Consider the following 22583-nt stretch of genomic DNA (forward strand, 5'->3'; position numbering starts at 1 on the left):
ACCTCCTGTCCAGTCATCCCTTGTTACAATACACAGATGACTCCACCATCATTGCCATCGCAGATACTCCCTCTGGCCTTCTCTCTGCAAATCAAGCATCTTTTAATTCAGTCGAATTCTGGCTGTGTGACAACCAGCTAATTCTTAACCCTAAAAAGACAAAACTCTTACTCTTTCTCCCAAAGAACTTCACCCACCGGAAATCTACATTTTCTGTACTGTCCCTAAATAACACCCCCATTAATGTTGACCCTAGTACAAAACTACTAGGAGTAATGATAGATGACCAGCTCCAGTTTGATCTACATATAAACATCTGCATCAAAAAGATACACCAAAAATGTGGCCTTCTTTATTGAAACAAAAAGTTTCTAACAAAGCAAAAATAACCCCCTCTCATGCATGCCTCCTACCTAGCCTTCTATATAGCTGCCAAATTTTTACCAATCTTAACTCCACTCTACCAACTAAACTAGAGTCTACCTAAAGCAAGGTTGCCAGATTCGCTGCCCACCAAACTTATAAATCGCATCACTGTCTTTCACTAAGGTACCTAAACTGGCTGGAATTATGTCACCAGGATGTTCATCGTGCATACAGCTGCAGTAATCACAGATGGGTTCTCTGCCGTCAGGCGGGTCCTCGGTCGGCCGAATTCCAAAGTCTAGGTCCGGCGTCGGTTGTTGTCGCTTTCTCTCCTGACGTCAGTGTGGCAGGGATATATAAGACACAGCCGACGCCATTTTCTTCTGTCTTTTTTGCCACGCGGTGCCCGAAGCAGAAGCAGTTCGCAAGTGCCGGTCGGCCAGCACCTGAATTTACGAAAAATTGGAAACCGAAGTCTTCATTAAAGCCCCGTTGGGGAAACTTTTCTTGCCTCAGACCGATGTCAGAAAAAGTTAACAATTGTATTTCTTGTGGGAAGCAAATACCGCATAAGGATTTCCATTCCCTCTGCATACCTTGTTTAGGCCCAGACCACGATGTCTTGGTCACTTTGGCGCTTACTTTCAATAAACGCACTATTAAGCCGGGTGGAGTTCGCCCAACACTTTTTGGTAAAGCCTTTGATTATAAAATGTCGTCGGAGACTCCGACTACCGTTTTGTCCAAAAAACGCTAGGACAAGGACCGACACGCGAGGTCCGCGGTCCCCACCGACACCACGCCAAAACCGGCTACACGTGGTCCGGTTCTTAGCGAGACGCCTATGCAGTCCCTGACTACCGACGACACTTCTTTGGCGGTGTCTTCTGTAACCGAGACCGCAGGTACCTCGGCCCTACCGAGACTACAACCACCGAAGCCACTGTGAGCATTGAGCCTCCTAATGTGGACAGGTCCACTTCCACCCATGGTGTTTTTAGACCCTCATCTTCCTTTTCCATTAAGGCCTTTACTAAATCCAAATCAGCCAGGCATCCCAAGAGGCCTGTTGCACAGGGCCCATCTCCAGGCCCCATGCCTAAAAAGCAGATGCTTAAAATGGCTGAGGATTTAATTACTCTTATCAGGGGTTCCCAACCCTCCGGACAAGAGACCCAGAGTGGAGGAAGATTCTCCTCTTCTGATCAGGGCTCCATTTTTCAGAACATTCTGATGTAGAGGAACACTCTTACTCCTCTTTGAAGATTCTGATGCAGAGCAGTCCATTCCTTCTGTATCTCCTCCTGAGGATTTTTCTTTTGGGGAAACCTTGCACACTTTGAGGGAACACTTCCATTGGGAAGGCCAAGAGTTTTCTGATTCCAAGAAAAGACTTAGGGAATTTCTTTTGTTACCTCAACACAGACCTCTGGCGCTACCTCCGCCTTGGACATACTTGATGATGTTTATTCGAGGCTTGCCTTAATCCGGATTCCCTGCCTCCTGCCCCAGTCAAGCCTGATAGGTACTACAGAGTTCCTAACTCTCACCAATTTCTTTACAAAAGCCATAATGCTGACCCTGAAACCATTTCTCAAGGCCCCAAGGGAATGAAGGCCTCTACTGCTAAGAATCCACTACCTTCCGAAAGAGAGTCAAGACCCTTAGAAAGGTGGGGAAAAAAGGTATATACCTCGGCCACCCTAGCCATGAGGGCCTTAAACTGTCAGTTTCATATGCTTAAATATCAGCAGTTTCTGTTATCACAATTAAGAAATAAAATGTCTCAACCTGAACAACCAGATTTGAAGGAGTTGCAGGATATGATGCATTGTGCAGAACAAGTGGGTAAACACACCTTACAATGTGGCTATGATGCCCTAGAGGCCTCAAGTAGAGCAGCTGTTACAGGATCAGTCATTCGTAGACATGCCTGGCTTAGGGAACAAATCTTGCCTGATCATGTGAAAGCTAAACTTCTAGATGCTCCTTTACAAAAGGATGTGCTATTTGGTACTAATGCTGAGGAGATATTACGGAAAATGGAAGAAAAAGCCAAATCTATGCAAAATGTCAAAGCTTTTCTACAGGTTCAACCACCGCATTTTAGCAGAAATTGGCCTTCAAAAAACTGGTCATTTCCAGCCACAGACAAGCCCCAAAGAGGTAGATACAGGCGCACAAGGGGCAGAGGACAATCACAAGGATCATATAGAGGCAGGCAATGGCAAACTCCAGCACCAAGAGGTGGCGAAGACAGTGCACAACAATACAGGAAACAAACCCAATGACTCCCTCCTTTCCATGCCAAGCAAGTCTCAGCTGGCAGCTCCCTTGGGAGGAAAGCTGGCATTATTTACAAGAAATTGGTATATTGTCACAACAGACAAATGGATTCTGGACGTTATAAACAGAGGCTACAGATTTCATTTCCACACTCTTCCAAAAATGAGAGGCATGCCAAACCTGCCACACAATCAAAGGGCAGAGGCACAACTACAAATTTCAAAGCTCATAGACATGAAAGCTATTCAAGAGGTACCTACTCAAGAACAAGGTCAAGGTTTTTATTCCAGGCTATTTCTGGTACCAAGGAAAGGAACCGACTGGAGACCCATTTTGGACTTATCCATCCTAAACACATTCTTACTCGTACCCAAATTCAAGATGCTCACATTACAGCAGCTTCTTCCCATGCTGGGCAAGGAGTTTTGGCTGGTAACATTGGACCTCAAGGAGGCATACCTGCATGTCCCAATCAGACAAAGTTGCAGAAGATACCTCAGATTTCTTGCAGGTTCAATCCACTATCAATTCTCTGCATTGCCCTTTGGCTTATCTACTGCACCCAGAGTATTCACGAAATGCCTGGCATCAGTAATTGCCTACTGCAGACTTCAAGGGATACAAGTTTACCCTTATTTGGACGACTGCCTGATCCAAACGGACAGCAAGCACATACTTCTGGAACATCTGGCTTATGTAACACGGTTACTGCATTCTCTGGGATACACAATCAACAAAGAGAAATCCAGGCTAACACCATCTCAGAAAATAACTTTCCTGGGTGCCAACTTGGATACAAACACTCAGATGGCCTATCTTACGCCAGAAAAACAGGGGCAACTAACTCAGTACTTCAAAATACTAGCAAAATGTACCAGGCTTACTGCAAGGAAAATCCTGCAGGCACTGTCCAAAGTTGCATATGAGGAAACTTCAATGGTACCTAAAAAACCTATGGTCTCAACACAGCCACAGTTTGGAAACAATAATACCAATAATTCCATGTTTGCAAAAGGAATTTCTATGGTGGGCCCAAGCATGTCAAACAAACACAGGTCTCCCATTCTGCAAGCCTCAAGCAAATCAAGTCATCACAACAGATGCCTCAGATTACGGCCTGGGGCGACATGACAGACAGGTGCATTCAGGGCAAATGGTCCCAAAAGGAAAAGCACCTTCACATCAATCAAAAGAAATGCTAGCAGTGATAAATGCAATTACAGCTTTCAAGGACCTCCTGCATCCAGGACAATTATTGATAAGAACAGACAACACCACAGTAATGTGGTACATAAACAAAGAAGGAGGAACACATTCATACCCCCTGTGCAGACTAGCCATGACACTTTGGAACTTGGCTCTGGAATGGCAAATCGAACTTCAAGCACAGTACTTGCCAGGTTTGGAAAACACACTGGCAGACAATCTAAGCAGAAATATGACAGATCTACACGAATGGAAGTTGCATCCTCAAGTGTTTACAAAGATAATCCAAGCGTGGGGGAGGCCAGACATAGATCTATTTGCCTCCCACAGGAATCATCAATTGGAAAAGTTTTGTTCAAGGACCTTTCATCCAAAGGCCTGGAGAGTGGACGCCCTTTCATTCAGTTGGACAGCATGGACAGTTTACGCTTTCCCACCTCTGCCTCTTCTGCCCAAGGTACTCTTGAAAGCAAGAGCAGACAGACCGAAGATGATACTGATTGCTCCAGACTGGCCAAGGCAACACTGGTACCCACTCTTGAGGAGCCTAACACATACTCCTCCCTGGTCCCTACCTCTAATGCCTCTTCTGCTGACACAAACAGCTACAAAACTCTTCACAGTCAGCTGAAAACACTCTCGCTGCATGGAAAATTCCTTAACACCACAACAGACCCTACTCCCCAAAGAGGTGCAGGATGTCATTTTGGAGGCCAGGAGGCCATCTACTAGAAAGGCTTACTCCGCAAAATGGAAACGGTTTTGCTCTTGGAATGAGAAAAAAGGCCAGGACCCTAGAAAACTGAATTTGCCTCATGTATTACAGTATCTAGCTGAGCTGCTGAACAGTGGACTTTCATTTTCCTCCATAAAAATCCATGCCTCAGCCATTTCTGCAGAATTCAACACGGATCCACCCTTATTCTCTCATCCACTCTTAAGACAGTTCCTCAGAGGGGCTAAGAATATAAGACCACCAAGGAAACAACCAATACCGGCCTGGGATCTTAATTACATTTTAGAAAAATTAACATTGCCTCCCTTTGAACCAGCTGCCTCAACAGATTTGCAATATTTGTCCTGGAAAACAGCTTTCCTTCTGGCCATTACCTCAGCTCGTAGGGTTTCAGAACTACAAGCCCTCATGGCGGTGCAGCCCTTTCTCATATTCCATCAGGACAGGGTTTCCCTTCGAACCAACCTGTCTTTTATGCCTAAAGTGGTATCCAGGGTAGCTTTAAATCAAGCCATACACTTACCTACCTTTTACCCCAATCCTCAAAACAAAGGGGAAAGGCTGCTACACTCCTTAGACATCCATAGGCAACTACGTTATTATTTGGACAGAACAAAGCCCTTCAGGAAATCAGAACAACTTTTTGTGTCCTATGCTGTAGGAGCTCAAGGGAAGCCAGTTACCAAACAGACTATTTCAAAATGGATAGGCCACTGCATACGGTTTTGTTACTCCTATCATGGAAAATCTGTCCTCAGATCCCACTCCACCAGGGCCACAGCTATCTCTACAGCCTTCCTCAGAGGAGTTCCTACCAAAGATATGGAGTTCTGTGCATACCTTCACAAAACACTACCACCTGCCTTGCAGGCTTTGCCACTGCTGTGTTGGCTCATCCCAGTTCCACCTAGTGCCTACCACCCTATGCGTAGCTTTGGGATTCTACCCATCTGTGATTACTGCAGCTGTATTAGCACTCGAACATCTACATTTATGCTAGGTACAAAACTGTACTTTCTACTCTCTCAACTATAAATAATTTGCTCTATACTATACTCGAAATCCTTTTGCCCTATCCTATCACCTCTCATCTGTCAATATTCCCTCACTAGGTCCCTACGTAGCTCTGACCTTAATCTACTACAAATATGCAAACGTAAGACTAAAATTGGCTGCAACCTCTACAGCTACAATCCTACCATATCTTCGAACAAATTACCACTAGAAATCAGGTCCTGCAAACATCCAAGTCATTTCAAAACTGCCACTAGAGAGGACCTCCGAACTCACTGGTCCTGCCTCTGCACTCATCCTCCCTGACCCATTAATTCATATGTAATCACCAAAACGTCAAACCTTTTTAGCTCGTAAACCTCTTCAAAGTATCACCCTTCTTCTCCAGCTCTTATCTCCATTTATAATGTCACAGATCTCATGAAATTACTACTTACACTATGAACTCTTCACTGTTTATTGAAAATGTTTGTATTGAATAATTTCTGTTATGTATGTTTATTATGTTTTTTTCCACTATTGTTTTTCGGGTAAAAGGTATTCCATTGTATGTATGCATTGTAACCCGCTGACACCGTTAACAGTAAAATTGTAAAACTGTAGAGCTGTTTTCCCTGGGGCTGCACTGAAAAAGGGCTACTTAGCTCAGTTTGACTAACCTGGTCAGCAAATGTAAAATAAAATAATAAACAAACAGGCAGGCACCCCTGAATTAGGGGGAGACATCTTTGAACCCATTCTTTCATACTTTTGTGCCTCACCTGCCCATACTTCCCCTGTGGTGAGAAGCAGGTGGTAGGGAGCAGGCCATCTTCCAGGTATGGTGATGCAGCCTAGCCTTCCCTCAGTGGAGCACTCACCTTCTCTCATGGCAGCTCTCTGAGCTCTATAGCTGCTTCCTGATGCATCTGTGTCATAATACTGAAAACTCAAAATATTGAAAACATGTTTAATGCAGAGGAAAGCCCCCCTGCACCACCACACCACTACTAATGTTTGTATGACGAGAGCTATTATTATTTTGAGAGGTTGGTATAGTGGACTGTCCTGGTTTCAGCAGTCTATTAATATTTTCAAGAAAAGCTTAGAATTATTGTGATGTCTTTGTTGTAGGTTGAAATAGTATTTTTGTTTATCTTTACTTGCTGTTTTGTAATGTTTCTTAGATGTCAAAACTTTTCAAGAACTGTTTGTATTTTATTTTTAGCCATGTTTCCATACCCTGTCTCTTTAAATCAGTTACTTGATGGTATCTCTTGTCAATCATGAGGCTGAGTTAGGTTTTACTCTTTTAGTGGGGCTTGCTGAATTAATATATTAAGAAAAGTGGTTTTAAAGCAAGATACTGCTTCATTAAGTGGTACGGTGTTTACAGGTACCCAGTTACATTTTTGCAGTGTATCAGATAAAAGATCTTGAGAGAAGGTTAAGTTACTCAATTGGTAAAAGTGGCCAAATGGCCACTTAATATATATCTGGGTAGGCACCCTGAGGAGCAGATATCTGTTGGATTGTTGGTGAGTGCCCAGTCGAGCATTGACTTTTTGTCAATTCTAGTCAGAGGGTTTATGATTTTTGAGAGGCTGGGTAGGTTAATTGGATGTGATTATGGTTTTCAGTCTGTGCTGAAGTCTCCTAGTATAATAATTTCAAAAGGGTATGCTTAAACCAGCTTGGGATATCTTATGCAATTATTGCATTGGTGCCTGGTGGAATATATAGTACAGCAATGCATATTTTTTTGGTTATTTATTTTAAGTAGAGATATTACAAGTTTTGCATTATGGAAGTGGGGGTATTGTTTGGGTAAGGTTTTATGTCTACTGGGTTGTTACATATTACCGCACCTCCCCCTGCTCTCTTTCTAGTCTGTCTAGTTTGAGGATATTATAGCCAGGAAGTAGTATTTGTTGTTCTGTTATTTCTTTTTAGCTATGTTTATGTGATAATTAGTATATCGGGGAATATTGTGAGATGCATGCATGTAGTTCATGAACTTTTTCTGTAAGACGTGTTATATTTATATTAAATATTAAGATACTAGAGCCCTTGTTTGGGAAGGAAGGAAGACTACTGTTTGGGCTGAAACTTGTTATATTGTTAGGTTGGCTAGCTGGGCTTGGCCCAGAATTCAGATGTATGTTGCAACAGAGTGATAGTAAGTTAGTTGATAAAAGGAAATAATTAGTTTGGTAAGGATGTTCTATTTTCAGTTATTATTATGGGAGATAGACTTAGAAGAGCTTTAAGCATAATGTTGATTGAACTACTCTTGTATAGATATCTATAGGAGAAGAGGTAAGATGGAGACAGTAAAAGAGTTTGGGTGAGATGCCTTGGGAGTAAGACTGTTTAGTGGAAAATGTATTATCTGCGTTTGTGAGGAAGTGTGGTGAAGGGGTATAAATGGGTGTAATTGTGTTAGTCATGCAAGAACAAATAGGGAGATAGAAACAAAAAAATATTGATGAAGTAGTAATTTAGGTTAAGGAGATGTATATGGTATTTGAAATGTTGATTTATGATAGTTTTAAGTAATATGAGATTGGGAGGGATTTAAATTTAGATAGGAGAGTGTTAAGAATTATAAGGAAGAAATTTGATTGGATGTTAAGATGGCTGGAAAGCAGTATGTTTTGATTGGAGGCTAGATGAGGGTGTATTGAGGTAACTGGAGAATAACTTTAGTGATGGTGGGGAAGGGTGGGAGTTTTGGGTAGGGTGGGGGGCAGAGTGAGCCAGATGGTAGAGAGGGCAAACAGAGCAGGCTGAACCTATAGATTGTATCTACCTGCTATGAGTACAGAAAGAAAAACTCTATGTAAGAACACTATCTATAGTGATGGTCACAAACACTGGTAAGTGTTACTTTACAGTGTACTACACAGATAAATAGTACTTCAGATACTTGAAGATGTTTTGTGCCAGTCTACATGGAACTTAAATTCACGGCCGGCCTTAGGCATAGGCGAACTAGGCAACTGCCTAGGGCGCTGTACAGTAAAGGGCGCAGTTTGTGTTCATTTATTTATTTATTTTAATTAATTTACTTTTCTTATTATGCGAATGCATAATAAGAAAAGTACATTAATTAAAATGTATAAATAAACCATAGGGTGCCAGAATCGTAGGTCGAGGGGGAGGAGCGAGCGCCCTCCCACTTTTATACCTGCAGTGTGACGAGGAGGCTTCCACTACGTTTAAGGAGAAATGTATGCATGTCATATGCACGTTTGCCAATCACCAACACTGATGTAAAGACATTTTATGGTGGCACGTGGAAACTAAACAAGCACTTTGAGGGGGATTAATTCTGTGTGTATGCGTGTGGCCGTTTCATTTAAAAAGTAGGTAAGTAAGTGTATTTGTGTGTGTGTGTGTGTGTGTGTGTGTGTGTGTGTAGAAATTCAGTAGTTTGCTCGTTGTCTTGTCCGGCACATACACATTTAGTCAATCAAACGTCATGTGTACACAACTTGTTCTAAAGTTCCATTTACAAAAAATAGAGAAGTGTACAGTACACTCATACAGCCCCATGCACAAGTGTTTAAACAGAAACACACATATAAACAAATAAACACACACACACACACACACACACACACACACACACACACACACACACACACACACACACAGACCTATCTGAGATAAAGAGCTGTGATAAAAAGTGCAGGATATTTCCCTGTGACACACCATATCAGCATCTTCAGGCTCTGAACTAATTTATACTACAGCAGTAGTCATCATAATAAAATTCATATAATTTAAAACTAGGGTTACCACATTTCCCTCTTTAAACAGAACAGTCCTTAAATGAGCAGCTTTGTCCTGGAGAAAACATGAAAAAAATGGCAAGCATCTTGAGATTTAGGACAAAATATTTCTTACGTTTCCTTTAACAATTGCATACAATTATTTTGGTTAGACTGCTGACACTGCAGGGCAGGTTTTGGTGGGTGCTGCACTCCTAACTGTGCTGCCCTTCAGATTAGACCTTAAACTAAGAACCTATCTGCCTGAGTTGATGGTAGCTCATGTGGATATAAAAGATATTACAGAACCTATCAAAAAGAGTAGGATCAAAAAATCAACTTTCTAAGTTACAAAAGTGCAATATTTAAAATCTATCCCTACTTTTTCTACCATTGCATCTACATCATGTTAGGCTTTGTCCAGATTTCTTGCACTAAGAGGTTGAGAGGTATGAATACCTCTCAAATGTCCAGACCTATGCCTCATTTTTGACCTGTTCCTCATAAAATTTGTGTTTTTTCTGACAAATCAGTGAGGATTTAAATAACTAAATGTCATACATTTGATTTTCTGCCTTTATTTCCTGCCAAAAAATGCATGCTAAGACAAATGCTGTTATTCTAGCAACTTTTTAAGTCTATAAGAGCAATATTTATAATCTGCCCCTGTTTGGGGGCCTTTGTGACCCCCCCCCCATTATTTTAGGCTTTGTTCAGATTTTTTGTGCCAAGAGGTTGAGAGGTATGGAGGCATGGTATGTAATGTCCTAGTTGCCAATTTGTTTAATTTTAAGAGGACAGGGGTTCTGCATTCCTTAGTGTGCCGTCCTTTGTTTAAGATGCCTAGTAACTATGAACTTGTCTGTTTCTCAGTCATTCTGTATTGCAATATTATCAGTGTACCATTTTTTTCTTTAATGCAGTGTAGGCAATTAATTCTTCAAGGGCAGCAAGCACTGAATTTGTAGATGGATCAGTGAAATGTAAAGTTCTTTGCCAGTAACAGCCTCTTCATTAGTTACAAATCTCTTTAATATAGAATTATTCAGATGAATTTTACTTCTGCAGAGATTGTACTTACTGAATGATACTGTTTAAGGAAGTTTGAGGGGCCATTTATGGTTAAAATGTTCTGAAATGGGCAGGTTTGTCATTATTGGGTCATACATTTTGTTTTGTTACTTACTGGAAAAATGTTCAAAACTACAAATTTAACACACTGTAACAAGTGTAAATGTTTTCAATGTGCAACTAGCTGTTTTTTGTTTATCAAATGGCACACTGTGTTGTAGAATGTGAAAGCAGTGTTAGTAGTATAATTGCCTTTGGTACTGAAGGCTGTGGATTCCACTCTCACACCATGTAGATGGAGTGCTGATATGCAGTGCCCATATGACTGTTGATTATTTGGTGCATTATAAGGGGGGATAGGGATTCTACACTCCTGAGTATGTCCTTTTGTATGAGATGCCTAGTGACTGTGAACTTTAGTCATTTCCTGCTGCAATATTACCAACTAACTAATTTGTAATGTAATATAGGCAATTAAATTTTCAAGGGCAGCAGGCACTGAATTTGTAGATAACATTGATGTGTAAAGTTGTTTGCCAGTAGCAACCTCTTCATTAGTTACAGATTTCTTTAATGTGGAATTCAGATGATGTTACTTCTGCAGAGATTGTGCGTGTGGAGTAATATTGGTGGATTGTAATGATAGAAGTCTTGAGTGGCCTTTTATTGTTGAAATTTTCTGGACTGGGTAGTTATTGGTTCATACATTTAGTTTCATTGCTTATTAAAAGAATGTTTAAAACTACAAAATGAAAACATATTCTAACAAGTGGTGCTGTATTATACAAGGAATATAATTCAATACAATCGGGAAAGTGAATTAAAGAATAAATACATGTATGCATGGCCCTAAAAAAATGTGTGCAAGGAGTCTGTTTTGAAAACAGCCTAAAGGTAAACTTAATTCTCCACCAACCAGATGCATTTCTATGAATGTGGGTTTTCATGCTGTTTCAATGAATGTGAGTTTTGCCATTTCAATAAATGTGAGTTTCAAGGGCAGACAAGTTTACTGCTCATGCTAAGTCTGTTTTCATTGTGAGACTGTAATGTTTCTTTAGCAAATGGCTATCTGTGTTTGTGCTACTTTATTTCGATATTTGTAATCATTGTAGAGGCAAATAGAACAGTATGCATGGTAACTGGTGAGATAACCAAATAATGGAACACTGGAATGGCTGTAGGGTTGCCACCTTTTCAAATGCCCAAAGTGGGACATTTTTGATACAAACATCAGATTTTGCAGGCCGAAACATACCCACGGCCAGTGCAAAAGACAGAACTTCACTTTTATGCCTAAATAAAGGCTTATTCTTGTAGCATTTTAGTTGCTTATTCTGTTTTTATAACACTTAGGTGTTTCAGATACAGAATAACTGTTTTATGCAACTATTACATAAAATATAGGAAATAATTTTGTCCTAAAATCTTAGGACATTTGCCAATTTTACATCTTTTTTGCAGGACACAACTCCTCAATGAGGGACTGTCCCTCGCAAAGTGGGACAGGTGGTAACCCTAAATGGCTGAGGAGGGGGCTGCAGCTGGGGGTTGCTCTGGGGTGGTGGTCTATTACCCTTCCTAGGACTCTACTTGACCATGATCTGGCTCTGGTATTTCAAGTAGAAAATACATATGCAAAGGTAGCTGCAGTTTAACTACATTACAAGGTATCTTTTTCTTCCTAAGCATTTAAATAATTTAAGGAAATGACTGGAGTGGCTTTGTTGGGGAATGACCCAGTGGGTGTGGCTCAAATAGGGGTTTTTCTTGTGTGGTGTGGGTGGGGCTTAAGGGGCGCCGGAGCACTACTTCGCCTAGGGTGCCATTTCGGCTAAGGCACTTAATTAATTTAAAGCCCTGCTTAAATTAGTGCATTTTTCATCTTAAATTGTTAAATTGGTTGACTAGAAATGAGCAAAAATTCTCGTACAGTTCAGAAAAAGTAATGTATGCTAGATTAGGATTCACTTTAACAGATAAAGCATTAGTGCCACTGTCCACTTCCTTCATAGAAAATGCATTCACTGAATGAGCGTCAACATAAAAAAGAAAGGAAATCACAAACAGAATCATAGCAGAAAGGAGCCCAACACCTACAAAAGAATTAGAAACACATGCATGGGCAAGTTGATAATTTGCGATTCATGTATGCCCAATTCAGACATTTCCTCTTTTAAACTCTTTCCATGTCAGTGGAACCAAAGAAGCACAATGGATGCAGTTTGTGACTACTACATGCACTGTGGTGGAAGTGTGTAAAAAATTTTTGTCCTACTGTGTGCACGTGAGTGTTTTTAGTGTGTGTGTGTGTGTGTGTGTGTGTGTGTGTGTGTGTGTGTGTGTGTGTGTGTGTGTGTGTGTCTAGTATACAAGATACATGGAAATAACATATCAGATAAATTTGTCTTGATGAATGAGCAATTGTATTCAAACATCTGGTAGTTTGATAATCACCTATGAAAGTATTGGCCTAATCTCCTTTAAGTTTCTTCTCTACAAGTTTAAAAGTGAAAATGCCGAGTATCTGCAACACTGGTGAAGTGGTGCATGTCAGGTTTAGCAATCACATTTCAGATTGATGATTGGAAGTAACATCTTTGTTGGTGTTGCTTCTTTGGTAGGTTTCCCAGTGATCCTAACACCTGGACTGTGGACCATCAGATGATGTGGGGAGAAGCCCTTCTTATCACTCCAGTGTTACAGCAAGGCAAAACAGAAGTGAAAGGCTATTTCCCCCCTGTTACGTGGTACAGCTTGTATGATGTAAGTATAGTATTGATGGTATTTTTACTTAAAGTATTTAAAAGCTGTTATAGTGTGAAATGGGGTCAGTCAGAATATGTCCCATGTGAATAATGTTAGGTTCTTTTACCAGATGCCATACACAAAATGTCCATACTGCATTGGAGATTTAAAATATACCTGCATTTTTTACAAACTTTAAAATGCCTTGATAGGTAGTGTGACAATGTGTGTGTGTGTGTGTGTGTGTGTGTGTGTGTGTGTGTGTGTGTGTGTGTGTGTGCTTATATATGTATGTATGTATATATATATATATATATATATATATATATATCTTCTTCTGCTTTCGGCTTTTCCCAGTTAGGGGTCACCACAGCAGATCACCTGTCCGCTCATGATTGGTAGTGGATTTTTACGATGCCCAACCTTCAACAGAAGGCACACACATGCACGCACTCAGACCTATGGCCAATATAGAGTGTCCAATCCACCTACAGCATGTCTTTGGCATGTGGGAGGAAACCGGAGCACCCAGAGGAAACCCACGTGACCACAGGGAGGACATTTAGACTCTGCACAGTAGGCACCCCATCCGAGGATCAAACCGGAGAACCTCTTTCATTTGAACAAAAACCTGCTGCATTGGGAGCAAGAAAGTGTGTGTCTAGCCAAAGCATTTTTCCAGTCACCTTTCCTTATAGCCTGATGGTGTTCCTTAATGCGATCACTAAGTTTTCTAATAGTTTTTCCTACATAGAAGGCAGAGCATTCCTCACGCACTCCCAGGTAGACAACGTTAGTGCTATTACAATCAAAAGAATCACTAACCTGTATCAGAAACTTGGGATTGGGAAGTTGGAAACTAGCACCCAAAGCAATAAAAGGGCAGCAAACACATTTGCCACAGTTGTACATCCCTGTCATTTGAAAGGGCAACTAAGAAGAGAAGGGGATGTTTTTTTCAAAAAGATTCTTCAAAGACCTAGTTCTCTTGTAACTAAAACTAGGGGTGTCACCCAATACCCTGGACAATACATGGCTACCCTTAATAATATCCCAGTTCTTAGACAAAATGTTCCTAATGGGTTCTGCATCTAGAGAAATAGGAAGGGGAAATCCGGTGAGGTCATCAACAGGAACCGAAGACTTGGGAATGTAACCAAATTTAAGAATGGGAGGATATTTACTGTATCTAAATGAAGTAACTTCATTCAAAACATCAGAAACCAGATTTTCAGGGTAATGTTTGTCCACAAAAAGTCGTTTCGGAAACTGACTTTCATTAGAAAAAACATCATCACTCACAATGTGACTAAGAGTACAAACTGCCCCTTGACTATGTTCCTTTTCATAAAGAGAGGATATTGGCTCGGAAAATCAAGGTGGTAGTTACGAAAAGTGCTTTTCCTATGGATGTTGGAAGAGAATCTTTATGTAAGGGGATCTAAGGCCAGGGTAATGTCCAAAAAATTTACTACATTCCCTTTTCCAGAGACAGTAAAATCCAAAAACTGTATACTCCGGCTCAACTGATCAAGAAAACAATCTAGATGTTCTTCATCTCCCATTGCTGCAGTCCTTACATATGGGTAGTCCGCTGTCCACAATCGGCCCGAATACCAAAGGGCTAGAACCAGCGTCGTTCATCGGCGCCCGAGACTGACGTCAGAACGTGCCAGTACAAATGCGCATGACCGATGCCATATCCTCAGTCTTTCTTGCCGCGTGGTCCTAAGCAGAAGCAGCATTTGCAAGTGCCGTTCAGCGTTCTGGAATTGTCGGTTTTCGAGTTTCAGACCGGAGACCAAGTTGGGCTAAGTACCCCGTTGGGGACACTTTTGTCTTTTTCTTGCCTCAGTATTGACGGATGTCAGAAAAAGTTAATAACTGTATTTCTTGTGGGAAACAGATTCCTCATAGGGATTACCATTCACTCTGTATTCCTTGTTTAGGGCCTGAGCACGACGTTGTTGGGTGTCGCTTTTGTGCTACTTTTAACAAGCGTACTATTAAACGTCGGTTGGACTGTGCTAGGCTAGTGTTTGGTAAACGTTGTAATTACAACATGCCGTCGGATTCTCCGACGTCTTGTTCTTCTAAGAAACGCAAAGAGGTCTTTGCGGTCCAAACAGGATGAGTCGTCCGCTCCGGACGCCGGTTCTGTAGAACCACCGACTACTTCAGCGGCTCCTTCTGAAAATTTACCTGAGTCTCTAGGGGAGCCTTTGTTACTACAGGAAGTGGCTTCTCCTGTGTTAGGCCAGGCTGAGGGTGCTTCTCAGGTGTCGGTGGTTCCCTCCCCTCTTAGGGTAGTTAGGCCTCCTCCTTCTAAAAGCCATGCTAAGTCTAAGTCTGCCCCTGCTGGTGCTTGTCCCCAGGGTCCAGCTCCTAGGAAGCACATGTTAAAGATGGCTGAAGATTTGATTACTTTAATTAGGGGTTCTATGCCCCCCCCTGAGAAGAGGCCCAGGGTAGAGACAGAGTAGGAGGGTTTGGTTCAGTCTTCCAATGAATCTGATTCCTCTGTGGAAGAACTTCAGGATTTCCCTCCCTATTTTGATTCAGAGGCTGAGGACACTACTCCCTCTGCGTCCCCTCCAGAAGATTTTTCTTTCTCTGAGACCTTGCATTCCATGAGGGAACATTTCAAATGGGAAGGCCAGGATTACTCTGATTCTTGTAAAAGGCTTAGAGAGTTCTTGTTTTTGCCTCAGCATAGGCCCTTGGCTATTCCCCCTGTACTGGATGTTGTTCAGGATGTATTTTCTGAGGCTGCCCTTAACCCAGATTCTCTGCCTCCTGCCCCGGTTAAACCAGATAGATACTACAGGGTTCCGGAAGCTCACAAGTACTTATACAAGAGTCCTAGGGCTGATCCAGAAACTATTTCTCAAGGCCCCAAAGGTGTTAGGGCTTCTGTGGTTAAGAATCCAGTTCCTCTGGACAAGGATGCTAGGGCCCTGGATAGGTGGGGTAAAAAACTGTATACCTCTTCTACTTTGGCTATGAGAGCTTTAAATTGTCAGTTTCATATGCTCAGGTATCAAAATTATTTGCTGGGTCAATTGAAATGTAAAGTAGATGATTTAGCTGAAGGTATTGATTGTAAGGAGCTTCAGGATTTAGTGCATGCTTCAGACCAGGTTGGTAAGCATTCTTTGCAGTGTGGTTTTGATGCTTTACAAGCTTCTTCCAGGGTGGCTGCTACTAGTTCTGTTGTTCGCAGGCATGCCTGGCTTAAAGATCAGACCTTGTCAGAGCATGTTAAGGCTCGTATTATGGATGCTCCTTTGCAATCTGATGTTCTTTTTGGGCCTCCAGTAGAATCAGTTTTGAAAAAAATGGAGGAAAAAGCTAAGTCTATGCAGACAGTTAAGGACTTTTTACAGGTTCAGCCCCCTAAGTTCAGTAGGAATTGGCCTGCTAAGGGATGGTCTTTTCCCTCTTCGGATTTTCATTCTAGGGGCAGGTCGAGGTGAGGTAGAGGTAGGGCTTCCTCTCAGGGCCCTGTTACTTCTAGGACTTTAAGTTCTTCTACCCCTTCTGCTGGGGAGGGCAGGGGTCAGTCCTTTCGGAAGCAGACCCAATGACCTGTGTCTTCAGCTGCTGGACTCTGCTTTGCTGGCAGCTCCTCTAGGAGGAAGACTGGGACTTTTCAAAAGGAATTGGCATTTGGTTACCCAAGACAAATGGGTATTGGACATAATAGATCGAGGCTACAAATTTTATTTTCACACATTCCCTCCTTTCAAAGGTATGCCGGATGTGCCTCCTCAGCAAAGACTGGAAGCACAGGCACAAATTTCTTCTCTGCTTCAGTTGGGAGCAATACAGGAGGTTCCTTCTGCGGAAAGAGGCACAGGGTTTTATTCCCGTCTTTTCTTAGTGCCAAAGAAAGGAAATACTTGGAGACCAATTCTGGATTTATCCATTCTAAACACCTTTCTGGAAATTCCAAAATTCAAAATGTTAACACTGCAACAGCTGTTGCCTATGCTGGGGAGAGATCACTGGATTGTGACTTTGGATCTCAAAGAGGCCTACCTTCACATTCCTATCAGGCCCAGTTGCAGGAAATTCCTGAGATTTCGGAATGGGAATGTGCATTACCAGTTCTCTGCATTGCCCTTTGGCTTATCTACTGCGCCCAGGGTATTCACAAAAGTCCTGGCTCCAGTAATAGCTTTTCTCACACTAAAAGGAATTCAAATTTATCCTTATCTGGACGACTGTTTGATTCTGGCTCAAGGCAAGCACGAACTTCTTCAACATCTGCAGTATGTAATGACAGTTTTAAGATGCCTAGGGTATTCTGTGAACGAAATAAAGTCCAGTCTAGTACCCTCACAAGAGATGTGTTTTCTGGGTGTAAGACTGAATACAGCTACTCAGATGGCATTTCTTACCCCGGACAAACAAAGAAATCTTCACCTATACTTCCAACAGCTATCAGTAATATCCAGGCTGACTGCAAGGACAGTCCTTCAAGCCTTGGGGTTCATGGCATCTTGCATTCTAGTACTTCCCAATGCCAAACTGCATATGAGGAAGCTACAATGGTATCTCAAAAGCGTTTGGACTCAACACAGCCACGATTTGGACACTGTCATTCGAATTCTACCTTGCATTCAGAAAGAATTTGTGTGGTGGGCTCAGGAATGTCACCTAAACAAGGGACTCTCTGTGACCCAACCAGAGGCAAGTCAGATATTAACGACAGACGCCTCGGAGTCAGCCTGGGGAGCTCATTTCAAAGGAAAATGGATTCAAGACCTTTGGCCCCCAGAGCTACTTCACTTGCATATCAACATGAAAGAAATGCTGGCAGTTCAATTTGCATTGGAAGCATTCAAGAACCTACTTCAACCAGGACTGGTGTTGATTCGAACAGACAACACAACTGTCATGTGGTACAATGAATAAGTGCCAGAGAACATTGTAACTCGGTCCAAGCAGTTTATTCCACAAACTTTTAAAATCACATAAATTGTTAAAGCAAACGATAACTTGTATTAACGCTCTTACAACAACAGTTCAGTATGCGTTTTCGTCCTTGTACATAGGACTTCATCAGACAAGTCTCATTAATTAATTAAAACCTTTAAAAGTATTTAAGTAAATATTTTTTATATAAGAGTAAATAATTTATGCATTTGATGTAATCGTGCACATTTTTTAGATAGGCATTAATATTCATGAATTCTTGTATCATGATAGGTTGGTTTGAAATAACAAAGAAAGGTCTATGGATAATTTATACAAGCAAATTGATTTGATTCACTATTTAAAGGTTTTAATTAATTAATGAGACTTGTCTGATGAAGTCCTATGTACAAGGACGAAAACGCATACTGAACTGTTGTTGTAAGAGCGTTAATACAAGTTATCGTTTGCTTTAACAATTTATGTGATTTTAAAAGTTTGTGGAATAAACTGCTTGGACCGAGTTACAATGTTCTCTGGCACTTATTCATTGTATTATTGGTCTTTTGAAGTGCTGGTACCTTTTCTTTGGTTCGAACTGTCATGTGGTACATCAACAAGCAGGGAGGAACTCATTCTTACCCTCTTTGCAGACAAGCAATGCTGTTATGGGAAACTGCTTTAAATCTGCACATCACTCTTCGAGCACAGTTTCTGCCAGGAGCACAAAATTCTTTAGCAGATGTTCTGAGCAGACAGATGGTGGATCCTCACGAATGGAAGTTGGACCCTCAGGTATTTCTTCAATTGACCAAGGCTTGGGGGACTCCAGACATAGATCTGTTCGCTTCTCCTCTGAATTTCCAACTGCCTCTGTTTTGCACAAGGCTGTTTCATCCAAAAGCCTGGAAAATAGATGCACTATCCTTCAGTTGGAGCAACCTTCACGTGTATGCTTTTCCTCCTTTGCCTCTTCTTCCAAAGGTACTGTTGAAAGTCAGGAGGGGCAAACCTTGCATGATCCTTATAGCACCGGATTGGCCTCGTCAGCATTGGTACCCTCTGTTGAGGAGCTTAATTCATGGGACACCTTGGCCATTACCACAGATTCCTCACTTATTGTCTCAGGAAAACAATCATTTTTTCAATGTCAGGGTGCAATCCCTACACCTGACAGCCTGGCGCATTCTGTTTTAAGGAAGGAGGGCCTTCAGCTCCCTCAACAAGTTTTGGATGTTATTTTGGAAGCCAGGCGACCTAGTACCGAAAGGTTTATGCTGATAAATGGAAGAGATTTTTCTTTGGAGTTCATCTAAAGGCTTTGATGTCAAATTGCCTAATTTGAGTTGTACATTGCAATATTTGACTGTTTTACTGGACAAGGGTTTGTCCTTCTCTGTAAAAGTGCATGCTGCGGCTATTTCTGCTCACTATGATTGTGACCCTCCTTTGTTTTCACATCCATTGGTTAAACAGTTTCTTAGAGGGCAAAGAATATAAGACCCAAGAGCTCCTACTCCTGCCTGGGATCTTAATTTTGTTTTGGAAAAGCTGACTCTGCCTCCTTTTGAACCTGCAGCTACAGCTGAATTGAAGTTGTTGTCTTGGAAGACTGCTTTTTTGTTGGCTGTTACTTCTGCTAGAAGGGTATCTGAATTACAGGCCCTCATGGCAGTGGAACCTTTTCTGATTTTTCACAAGGACAGAGTTTCCTTACGTACTAATCCTACTTTTATGCCTAAAGTGATTTCTAATGTGGCATTGAACCAATCTATACATTTGCCTACTATTTATGCTAACCCCCAAAATAAAGGGGAAAAAGTTTTGCATTCTTTGGATGTACATAGGCAGTTAAGGTATTATTTGAGCAGAACCAAAGAGTTCAGAAGATCTCAACAATTATTTGTTTCTTTGCTTTGACTTCACAGGGGAAAGCTGTCTCAAACAAACTATTTCCAAGTGGATTGGCCATTGTATTACTTTTGTTACTCTCATCATGGAAAGGATGTTCCAGTTGGGATCAGGCCTCATTCTACTAGGGCTCTGCCACCTCTACTGCTTTTCTGAGAGGGGTAGCTACTAAAGATATTCTAGAGGCAGCTACTTGGAGTTCTGTACATACCTTTACAAAGCATTATCATTTACCTCTTTATTCTAGGTCTAGGGCTGGGTTTGCCACTGCAATCTTACAGGGCATGTTAGCAGCTCCTAATGCTATTTAGTTAGCCAGCCTCCCTTTTTCCGTTGCTCTGGGATTCTACCCATATGTAAGGACTGCAGCAATGGGAGACGAAGAACATAGTACAGTTTTGTACCTACCATAAATGTAGATGTTCGAGGATCTCCATTGCTGCAGTCCAATTTTCCCTCCCTCCTTCCGCCTTTTCTTTTTAGGTTGGGTTTTGGGTGGTGTTTTTTGCATTCTGACGTCTGAGGCAAGAAAGACTGAGGATATGGTGTCGGTCATGCGCATTTGTACTGGCACGTTCTGACGTCAGTCTCGGGCGCCGACGCCGGTTCTAGCCCTTTGGTATTCGGGCCGATTGTGGACAGCGGACTACCCATATGTAAGGACTGCAGCAATGGAGATCCTCAAACATCTACATTTATGGTAGGTACAAAACTGTGCTTTCCATAAGAGACCCTTTCCACAAGAAAAAAATATTGTCAATAAAACGCTTGTAATTACTGATGAACTTGAAACCCTCTAGCTTAGATAAAATGTCAGTTTTCCAAGCACAAAGTACTAGATTGGCATATGCTGGAGCTACCTTAGCTCCCATGGCTACTCCTTGAAGTTGCTGGTATAAGATACCATTAAACGTGAAAAAGTTATTATCCAAAACCAGCTTAAGCAAAGTGGTGAAAGCAATAACTCTGTGAGGGGGAGTAGAAGTATGCTTGACAAGATAATTGGTCACATTTTCCAACCCTTCATGGTGAGGAATGCTGGGGTATAAAGCTACCACATCCAAAGTGACTAGTATGCATTGTCTATCAAGAGGTGGGCACCTGTAGATTTCATCTAAAAATACCCAAGAGTCCTGTAGGTAAAACTGAGAATCTTGAACTAATGGATTAAGGAAAAAATCCAACAAGGCTGAAATAAATTCAGTTTTGGTTTTCCCAGATGCCACAATGTGCCTAAGAGGGGGATCTGTAGGGTTTTTATGGGTTTTCAGTATCCCAAAAAAATCTGCCCACCTGTAGTGATTTAACTTCCATGTAATCCATTTCTAGCTCAGAAATACTATCTTCCTGATATAGTCTGGCTAAGGTATTATCAATCCTCAAAAAACTGTTGGAAACAAAATCAGGGGAAACTATTTTGTATTTCTCAGTGTCAGCTAATATAGCTTCCATCTTACTGTTATAACATTTAGTTTCCATAATAACAATGCCCACTCCCTTGTCAGCTTTAAGGATTTTAATGTCAGGATTCACACTAAGGCTATCAACTGCTGCCCTCTCTTCCTTAGTTAAATTATGCCATTTAAAAGGAGTTTTACTGCTTAAAGTAACTCTTATTTCTCTCTCACAAACCTTTGAAAAAATGTTCAAAGCTGGATTAAGAGGGGGATCAAATGTGCTCTTCCTTTTTAAAGGAGACACTGGACTAACATGAGTCAGTACTATCACTGTCTGTAGATGTAGAACCAGAACCGCAATCAATAGCATCAATAGGCAACCCACCAGAGTTAGCTACAATACTCAAGCTAGTAACTTCATCAGCATCAGTACCATCGATAAAAGCATTAAAATTCTTGTTTTTTATGCCCTGTTTTAAGTTAAGTTTTCTGCAAAAAAGCTTAAGATCAATTAAAACATTAGTAACAGAAGCCCTTTGTGAGGGAATGAATTTCAAGCCTTTGCGTAAACAGTTTAAACAGTGTTCATCAAGAGTAATGGCTGTAAGATTAAAAATGTCTTGGGTGTGTACAAGGTCAGGAAATGGGTTGTTAGAAGCAGTTAAAAATGTCTCTGTCCTCTTGCTCTGCTTCTGCCTCTCCCTCTCCCTCTCCCTCTCACTCTGCCTCGACTCCTTCCTCTGGAAAAAATCATAGGACTCTGTCTAGTCGTGGGGCTGAACAATAAAAAATGATCAGCGCTAGTGGAAGCAATGGGATCAACATTGTCTATATGTTTGAACTGTCCATTTTGTGCTGGGAATGTATTTTTAACAGTAAAGTGGTTGGGATCTGTTAAAAGCCTCTCAAAACTAGTGCTTTGTCTCTTAACTGCATGAGAAACTGGAGTAGATTCCTTGAGAGTGCTGTGACTTGAAATCAACGAACTTTGTAGTAACAGTTCACTCTGGGCACAAGAACCGTTAACTTTAACAGGAGAACTACCAACTTCTTCATCTCTATGGTTAGTATTCAAAGGAAATATGATGGGTGCTTCTTTACAATTTCTATTAAACAAATCCTGTGCTTCTTCACAAACATTCACATTCTGTGCCAAATGTGAAGAGTTAATTA

General features: G+C 41.4%; 1 protein-coding gene across 1 annotated transcript in view; it reads left to right on the forward strand.

The window, feature by feature from the left end:
- Positions 1–22583, forward strand: part of LOC122800210 (lysosomal alpha-glucosidase-like) — a 122399-nt gene that overhangs the window by 61824 nt on the left and 37992 nt on the right. The window contains exon 4 of the mRNA XM_044069706.1: positions 13059–13200. Coding sequence (XP_043925641.1) covers positions 13059–13200 — 142 coding nt within the window. The remainder of the gene's footprint in view (positions 1–13058; positions 13201–22583) is intronic.

Source organism: Protopterus annectens, chromosome 4.part0, assembly GCF_019279795.1.
Source record: "Protopterus annectens isolate FY-2018-M chromosome 4.part0, PAN1.0, whole genome shotgun sequence".
NCBI classification, from domain to species: Eukaryota; Metazoa; Chordata; order Ceratodontiformes; family Protopteridae; genus Protopterus; species Protopterus annectens.